Raw genomic sequence first — 9893 nt, 5'->3', positions numbered from 1 at the left:
TTTTAGTGTAATCGCTTTACGTGAGTAATTAACACATGGTTTTTAAGCAGCAGCGGTGGCAAAATGCCAACAAAAGAAGGGTGATTATTGTGCAATGAGCTAACAATCTATCATCGTCTTTAGTGAAAGAAGATAAAATGTTTTTTTTCTATACTTTATGTCATTCCTCGACCACCAATTCGATTTCGAAAACTCGAAATCGAATTGGTGGTGCTATTGTGTTTTACACTGAAGCACTGAGATGAGACACTGCTGGAAATGCTTAGCTAAGGATTGACCAAACACTAACCATTTTCAATTAAACAAGTTCTTCTATTTGGACACAAGTAGTAATCAACAATGTTTACATTCGATGGAAACATCTGGTTACTCTCAGAACTTAACGATGTTATAGGCCCACTTCAAACCTCTTCTACATGAAAAGCAAGAAGTTTCTACATGTCGATAGACGCAGCCCCCATCGTTCAGGACATGCCAACTGAATCATCACAAGATTCCGTAACCGTTCGTTAAGTTATACGAATTTATTCCTAATGATTAATGTGGATATTTGGCTACTAGATTCACACTAATCATCACGCGACGTATTCGTAATTTTACTGCAGACCCCATAAATGAAGACGCGATAAAACTCAATATTGATTAATTATTAGGTAGAAAAATTAGAATCATTAATAGATGCCATTTGGAACTTAAAAATTTTGGTTAATCAAAATTTATCTTTGCTGGCAGCAGTCGTAGTATTGGCCTGTATATCTAGACTTTCAGGCTCAGAGCTCATAAAATCATAAAAAAACTTTGCATCGTATGACTTGATATGACTCATATATCCCACACGATGCGTAGCTTATAAAACTAATCTGAGAACTTTGCCGTACCACCTAAAGGTGGTATTAGGGAGAAGCGAGCGGCATAATACCTATCACAATTTTCTTCTTATCTGAATCACCTACATATATTAACAGGATCGTCAAAACTTGGTTTCCTACAGATTCTATCGTGGAACTCACGCACCGCAACGCGAATAATAACAATTCCTCTCTTTCCACTCATTGTACACTACTACATCGAAAACTAAGCAATCCTTGTCAATTTTTACGAAATTTTGCTCCTACTTTTCCCCCATAAAGCTTCTGTTGGTGGGAAATAAAAGCTACGACGTAGGCTCTTGGAAAACAGTGGCGAGTGGACTTGGAGAGGCGTAAGGTGATTCGGGATCGTTATATAGTAGTTCCAGCGGTGTTTTAGAAAAAGAGCCTTTCATGCTATTTAAGTGACAGAGTTTCTACACCGTAAGATCTTTCCAAATTAAGTGTAGGCTCTGCATCGTGATCGGGGCTACCTTGGAAGTCAAACAGGTCGAAGGCTGCCCTGAAGTCAATAAACGCCGCGTACAGCGGATTGCGCAGCATGCACTCTTGACGTCAACCGTCGCCGCTTCTCTCGAGCGTTCTTTCCGGAAGCCATATCGCTTCGTGGTAATGGTGTATACGTATTATAAGAAGCTGTTTAGTTCCTTGACCAGTAAACCGGAGAGTAGATTCGAACAGGCGCGTTTTTTCGTTCTTCCCTGCCATGATAGCGACACGATTGGGTAGACCTTTCTCTTAGAAAGGGCTAACGAGTTAGTGTTTTTTTTCTCTGAACTAAGAGTGTGATGGTAAGAAACAAATATCAAATAGTGCAATTAAAACGATGCCAAAACGACGACGCACTTAAGACTTCCGTTGCAGACCTTAGCTGGATCCGCGGCTTTCTTGTTGCGAAAATTGCAAGGGCTTATTCTAGTTTCCGCACAGTGAAATCTTGCTGAAGCATATCGCGTCATATTGAGATCGTCTTTTCCCATGCCGTGACAAAAAGACTACCGTGTGTGGTATCGTATCCTTTGACGCAAACGTCACCGAGAAGCGATTTATGAGATCGAGGGAGCTAATCGGGCAGGCCGCAGAACTGGCGTAATGCATTAGCCATTCGTATGATTGACGTTCTGCATCAGCAATGAAACGAGTCTCTAGTCATTCAAGGTGTTGTTACATTTATGGCGCACACCTTTTTTGATGAATTTTAAGAACTGAGAGTAAAGAGTAGAACTTGGGCTGTATCTCTGCCATAAACTTGAAGGCTTTCTGGGTTCTCCGGGCAAGGCTGCAACTATAGCTAAACTATGGCCTATGCTTTCGGGAAGGACGGGAAGGTTGTATTGTAAACTGGAGAACCTTAATCGAATGCTGCTAGGTACATGAGAAACTTTGTGGGTGCGTTCTAGGAAGTCCTCTACAACTGGGCATCACAACGGAACTTAGCAGTGCGGCCTATCACGATCGATATGTGTGCACGAATGCTTGCGCCCTCGAAACTTTGCTCTATCCCTGGTTACGTTCATCATGAATATATCGGTAATCGAACTCCTGCATACTCTAGGTAAGTCGGTGTCAAGAGAAAATTGGCTATAACTAGCCAACGCTCGCGAGCGTGTCTTAAAAACCCATATTGTGACTGATCGAGGTGGGCGTTGAAATCGCAGACAACCAGAGAGCGGGGGGGGGGGACAGTGTTTCGAACTCAGTCACGAGTTTCCCCAGCAGTTCATACTTTGATGCCGAGCCATGCGCTGCGGGGACTTATTTGCTGGCCATGTAATGCAACGATGTTGTACTTCACTAGATACGGCTTGAGGTCACCAATCGTGCGATAAAAAAAAATGAAGACACCTTTATTAGGCCGGCCTGGTCCGTTGCCTTTCATCGCAGGACGGAACACAGATTAGTAAGCGGGGAGTTAACCTTTGTAACTAAAAAAGAAATAATCAAAAGAAAAGGATCAGCATGTAATTTGGAAGTGTTGAAAAGCAAAGTTTTTGATGTCTTCACACTGTTGCGAACAGGAACTACGTCATATTGCTATGATTGAAGTGTGTTGGTGGATTCTAGTATATATTTTACACAATGGCCGTACTTGCGTGCTGGTCATGTTAAAAAAAATTGCACGGCAGGATTTCACATCGAACGTATTAAGAAAATGCTTGACACCTGTTAGCGGTGATGTCCTATCAAAAAAGATCTTTCAAGCTCCGAACAATATATGAAACGCCTATGTATAGCAGATGAATCACACGAGTACTAGGCAGCTTATCAACTTGACTATAGTGCAATATTTCGTGCCTACTTATCGTATCCACAAGTTCCATTCATAATAAAGGCTAACAAAACAATTAATGTACTATGTGCTTTTTTATTCTGCATTTGTATCGATTATATCTAAAAAGCTCACTCAGAGTTTTTCTACCCAAGTACATTCTATCTAGTAAACTTTGTAGTAATAAGCAAGAAACTTTGCAGGTCATGAAAAAGCAGCTGGTAATCAACTAACTGCCGTTGTCTCGTATAGTAATGATAACAGTGGAATAGAGATTGATACGGAGGATAACGATCCATGTTTAGTTTACTCAGACATCGCAAGCGAAGCAGTAGCCATTGGATGACAATATCCTCGCTTTATATATATAGTTAACTTTTCGTACACAATTGCCAAAGTAACGTTTTTTTTTTCATCCTGACAGTATTCTACTTCTCCTTTTGTACTCGCGCAAATCCTACGTTTTACGTGCCAGCACAATTCAATACATTCAAACGATGTACGAACAAACCATCACGAATATATGCCGAAACGTTTGATTTTCGCAATGGAAAATGCCACAGTACAGTAAACGGTTGATCATAACGTAATTGTGAATAAAACCATATATAATAATTGTAGTAATAATAAATAATGTATAATTAGTACCTATTCCGAACTACGTAGGCAATGTGGAAGTCATCTGAGAATTGTCGCGGAACTTTTTTTCACATTTTACTTCCTAGAAGTATTTATTTATTTATTTATCATTTACTTCAGTTTTCCCATATTTGTTACAACTTTAGTACAAGCTACTCGTACTGAAACATGTCTGATCTGATTTCGATCCTGCTACAGGAACACTCACTGAAATGTTTGTAATTTACTCTTAAGTAAACAGAAGACAGATAACGCTCGAGTATATAGGCTCGGAGGCTTCAACCGATAGATTTTACGGACCACCTAAAAGGAACTTGACCAAAGGAAAGGCTATTGGGTTAACCTCTGCTTATAAATATGACATTAATTACAATAACAATAAAGATGACAACATTTTAAGATGTAAAGAGGTCAAAAAAATGTGATAGACAATTGTCGGACATCCTTGAAATTATTAAATAACTTGCACGTTCCAAAGTTTGCCTCAGATGCAAAAAATTTCTTTGACAACCACCCAAATGGCTTTTTTACAAAAAGTCAATTTAATAAAGCCATCTTATTAAGTCAATTATATGCTTACATTATTGATTCGACCAATATTAAAGAAAGGATTTACATTTCAGCCAATCAGAAGCATTTCTGAAATAGAAATGCGGACAAGTACGCATCGAGATAACTTCTGTCCTTAATAAGCCTTATGTTGCCTGCATTCGTTTCGGACACACGCATAAATTCGATAATTAAATATAACTTCATCTTTTAAGAAATGCTTATTACGACATAAAAACAAGAAGCGTAAATTGTGATTGAAATCCCAATTGAGGCCATTGAGGGTTCACTGGTCTCGTCAGCGAATTGATGGCAAGCAAGTTTTTACGGAGACATAAAATCTTCTTTGTGACCTCATTGCAAAGTATAAGGCATATATTAATGTTATGTTGATAGTTAGCAAGCAATGATATGAGCAAAACACCAACTAATTTGACTAATTGAGTCGAGAGGCATACTTGAAATTCTATTTATTGGCCTTCATATCTCGTTGATTATGATAAATAAACGCAGTTGAAGGCACAGTCGTCCGGATATTTCGATGTGTAGCGGACGGAAGTTAGTTACAAGTAGCTTTAGAAAGAAGTGACCCCACCGTCGGGCTCTTTTCCGCTCATCTTGGCCAAAGAGCACAGACGGACGGCACGTTCCAGATCGTCCACGTTAGGCTTGGGGGCGCGGAAGGCGTAGCGATAAATCAGACCTGCAGCGACGCCCCCAAGTAGTGGGCCCAGCCAGTAGATCTGCAAGTACATTTGCACAAAGAGGGTGACCCGCAATAGTAAAATGTAAAATAAATGTCTGATCTAGATTGGTTCGGTAACTTAAGACATTTTGAGGTGAACTCGCGCCAAATTCAAAGTGGTCTAAGTGAGCGAAGATGTATAAATTATACTTCTTAGCGATAACTGAACTCAAGGTAAAACATTATTCTTCAGTTAAATCGATAAGGTGAACGGGGCGATAAATTCGCTCTATACATTTTTTTAGCAGTCGTAGCTGTGTCAATATTTCGTGGTCGAATCTACAAGCTAAAGACGTCTTTACAGGAAATAATGTTCAGGATTTCCTAACTTTAATAGAATAAGCAATTTAAACATGTATTTCATGAGGTTTACCGCGATAAAGACCTGTGACCGTGTGAACTTATCCCTATTCGTAAAAGTAAATATACGGTAAACATAACGAGGAGTTACCAGATCTGCAAGTACGAAGTAAAATCTGCGCCAAACATGAAATATACGCTACCGGCTGTCGATGTACGTAATACGTTATTTAGGATGCATCGCCGTGCACATTAGGCATATAGCAAATTTCTCTGGGTTTCGATTAGTAGTTGCGCTCTCATTTGAAGAACACACTAAAAATGTGAAGCGAGTAAAAGAACTCAATAGGTTCCGTTAGAAACCCGTCTACGTGATTCGTTTTCTATAACCCCATCTATTTGCATGAGTAATTGTATTGGAGCAACATACGTGGTGATTCGTGAAGTCCTGCAGTATCAGAGCGGGTCCGAATGTCCGAGCCGGATTCATGCTGGAACCAGTTAATGGCACCTGCGTAAGAACAATCAGTTATTCTTAGTTAACCCTTATAGTTGTGGACCGTATACGACTTATGCTATTAATTTGAAATATCCTAAGCCTAAATAGAAATTCTAATTGATTTTTTTAAACAGTAACTCATATTCTGTTGAAAGATAAATGCTTTTCAGTATTTGGCTGATCGTTTTACATGAGCGAAAAGCCGGTCTCTAATAGAGGTTAATTTAGAATCGGGAATGATGCTGAAGTTGGAGACGACAACTCTACGCTTCAACCAATGCGAAGGACCGCATCGCTGGAGTACTACGTACAGCAAACAGATGGCAAACGGTGATAGAAAGTCCAATCGCGAGGGGAACGGAGCCGAGAACGTCCAGCCGATTGGTATCGGTTGCCCCGAACACGGTCAGGACGAGTACGAATGAAATGGCAGCCTCGATGAAGAAGCCCATCAGGGGTGTAATATTCTTACCTAATGTAGTGTTACCAAGCTGGAAGCCGGCAGGCGTTAACGCTTGGAGTATTGCTGCACCTAGAATTAGCAAGAGTCACTATAGGTTAATCCAAGCATCCTTGTTGGTAACATCTGGACGATATATATACTATATTCTTAGTCCACCATACTCATAGGATAGCGCGTCGCCCTTCGAAATTTCATGATGTTAGAAATAGAATATTGATTTTATACAGATATTAGTACATATAGTATTTTATAACCCTATCATATAAAATGGCAGATGAAATATCGAAAAAAAAGGTCGAAGAACATTGAATCTTAATGTTTCTGTGTGTGAATAGATTTCATTTCTATGTTCTTGTCATTCATGTTGTTTTTATAATACAATATTACCTATCGGGCACCTCATGGTTAACAACAAAATCAGTAATAATAACAGGCGACCAGCAATGGTGTTGTTGAAGAATCAACTTACCAGTAATGGCTCCGATGCATTGCGAAGCGACATAAAAAAAGCCCTTTACGAATGAAATGTTTCCTGTTACGAGCATGCCCGCAGTCACACAAGGGTTTAAGTGTCCTCCCGAAACATGACCAACGGCTTGTGCAACCGAAGCAACTGTCAAGCCGAAACCCAATGCTATTTTTATGACATTATCAGGACCCGAAGCGTCAACTCGGTTAAAACACGACCCACACGCGATGAGAACTGAAAATCACTATTAATAGTTAATTATGCTAACCGCATTAATATCCGGAAACTAGGATAACATGACAGATTTCTGTCGTTATCCTAAGTAGAACTATCCTAAGTAAAAAGTATGAGCAGTAGTACTGTCTTCAAAACAGGACCTATAAAACCTTGTAAAAAAAGGCGATAGCTAGTTCTTTGTTAGGATCAAGTTCTGTATTTCATAAAGCGAAATCTCTGGCGGTTGTCTTATACCATATTCATGATTGGTACAGAACTTCTTCGCTATGAACTTTCTAGCTAGTCAATAAAAAGAAATGTAGAGATATAAATCGGCCCATAAAAGTGCTACGATCGTCGATATTACTATAGCTAACGAGGACTCTGATTATCAACAGAACGAAACAGCGAAACCTTGCATTGGTTTCTTAGAAGTAATCAAATCCTATAAGGGACTTCAAAATGACTTATTACTTGAAAGATCCTGCGGAGACAAGCTCGGGGAGCTAATTAATGCAAGACGGTGAAGCATGATAAGTTTTTATTATTCGGACCCCTACAGATAGGACCTTTTAAATCGAAAAACCGTATTTAGTCGTCATCCAATAGAAGTTGATTTTCCGATGACCCACAGAAAATCAATCTTCGCTATTGTCAACATTAATTGACGTTTCTTTCTAACCTAAATCAATGGGCCCTACGATCTAAACTAAAGTACCACTTGTAAGCAGGTTTTGCATCGTGGAACATTCTGTTATAGAAGAGGACGCTCTCACAGCGCTAATCGAAGCTAACATCATTAGCGAAGTTAACATCGCAAGCGTATGTTAACATCGTTTTCTTATAAAAAAAAAATTGTTCAAGTATTTTTTGAAAATCTGTCCGGAGATAAGGCCTTTTATAGTGTGTCCTTATATGTCCAACAAATTCACAAAACTAATAGTTGTTACAAAAATGTATTTGCTAGATTTTTTAATATCAGATAAATTAACCAGCTTTTATAGACAGAGTTTTATCATTCAGCCTATGCTATCTTCTAGTTTCAACCAGTGCCGAAAGAGAAATCCATTATAAGACCCCGTATAAGACAGCATAACAGCTATTCTAAATTTACATGCATCCTGAGAATTGTCGGTGTCCGCCCTATTGTCACACAATGTAGATGGGTTTACCTTCGAATGCCTGATCCACCGATGGAGAAACTAGCAACCGCTAAATTGATCTAATCTGAATAAAACAATGCAAGCTATATAAGGTTGTAACAGCAGCAGCAGCAGCAGCAGCAGTCAGAAGTCTCTCTCATAATTCTAGCGAAGCTAAGCGAAGGACTCAGCTATATCCTGCACAGATATTCGACCGACTAAATAAGGGCAACTTCGTTGCCTTTAACCGCGTCAGACAGAATGGGCGAAGGAGTATTTGACAGTATTATATGATACTGTCCGATGTCTGATATCGTATTATACGAGTGTCATGACCCCTTATTCCGCCTTTCGCCAAATATGCGACGCATAATGGATCCTTATAGTTATTATTGGTGATAAAAATGTGGAACGTTTAAAGATGTCCTACCCCAACTGTGTATTCAAACGCAGCATTTTCTAGCTAGACAAAATGGTCATAATACAGTCTAAGGCCCTTACTGCTAGAGTGCACTTGTTTACACTCCAGTACTATTTTTTTCACTGCAATAAAATAGCAGCTTGATTTTTGAACACGCTGTCAACTAATTCGAATGTCTTTGAACTTTTAGAAAAAAAATTTCATCTTTCAATCAGCATTTACGTGCGCAACTAAGTCAGCTTCCGTGTTGCATTTATGTTTCCTCGTACATTTACTAATCGTGTGTGAACTTGAACTTTTATAAGTTTCGTTTTGAGTTGAAACGGAATATATTTTTCATTGACGCGAAGTATATTCAGCCTTGAAACTACTGGCCATAAATTTTTGTGTATATGTTTTTGACATAAATTTACCGATTATATTATGATAATATAAACTGAAAACCGAATGTATGTAACCGAGACGCTCAGCTGCCGCCAGATATATATGTGAAGCGTATAGAGACATAGTTGCTAGTCATGTTTACTGTTTATATATATTTTTTTATTATAAAAACATAGTTATTCTAATGTTATCATGAACGAACACTAGTTTCTAATATACAAATCTATGAGGGTTCATCGAACTTAAATTGATTTTTTTAGTATTTGATACTGCTACTGCTGCCTGGTTGTATCGTATCTGGGGGGTCTGTATGGGCCGACACGTGTTCTTCACTATTTAATTTAATTCTATTTAGTACGTAACGGTACAAAAGGATGTGCAGGAAAGGGGACGTCAGACAAACCCTGTAGTAGTAATTGTAGGGCTAATTAAAAAGCTTGACCAATATGCAAATGTGCCAAACTATGTAGTAACGTTTCTACGTCAGGCTAGTTTCAACATGACACATTACTCCGTATAGCTAGCATAGTTGCTAGGCTTCTATAGTCGCATCCTACCTAACGCGTTAAGCGAATTCAGGCATCTCGGCAACTAACTCGCATAGAAGGAGTGATCGAAATGAAAAGGATGAATGATGATAAAAACAACATTATCCAAACGATTTATTTTTTCCAAACAGAAGTCGACTATTTACAGCGTAGCAAGCGGCAACATTTGTAAACACTATGTTTATGGTGTTATTATCATCATTATGTTTGTGGGCGTCGTAGAAGACAGCTGCTGCATTGATGTAACTTGATTGCACTTCTTCGTGAAGCTCATCTCGGAGATCATGAAGAGAAACGTAGTCTGGATAGACCTCGAGGTTTAGACGGACCGCCCATATAGCGTTAATCAAAGGAAGCAGGCAGGTAAGTAGATACGGAAG

At 39.1% G+C, this 9893-nt stretch overlaps 1 protein-coding gene across 6 annotated transcripts in view; it reads right to left on the bottom strand.

Moving 5' to 3' along the window:
* Window positions 1-3214: 3214 nt before the first annotated feature.
* The window catches only part of LOC111261846 (aquaporin AQPcic), a 23757-nt gene continuing 17078 nt past the window's right edge, over window positions 3215-9893 (bottom strand). For all 6 annotated transcript variants that reach the window (XM_022835669.2, XM_022835668.2, XM_022835671.2 and 3 more), the window contains 4 exons: window positions 6803-7036; window positions 6182-6402; window positions 5802-5882; window positions 3215-5069 (listed from right to left, as the gene is read on the bottom strand). In XM_022835669.2, coding sequence (XP_022691404.1) covers window positions 4902-5069; window positions 5802-5882; window positions 6182-6402; window positions 6803-7036 — 704 coding nt within the window. In that variant the 3' untranslated portion in view covers window positions 3215-4901. The remainder of the gene's footprint in view (window positions 5070-5801; window positions 5883-6181; window positions 6403-6802; window positions 7037-9893) is intronic.

Source organism: Varroa jacobsoni, unplaced genomic scaffold (genome assembly GCF_002532875.2).
Source record: "Varroa jacobsoni isolate VJ856 unplaced genomic scaffold, vjacob_1.0 scaffold_601, whole genome shotgun sequence".
Taxonomy (NCBI): Eukaryota; Metazoa; Arthropoda; class Arachnida; order Mesostigmata; family Varroidae; genus Varroa; species Varroa jacobsoni.
The sequence above is the reverse complement of the archived record's forward strand: the minus strand, read 5'-3'. Positions and strand labels throughout refer to the sequence as shown.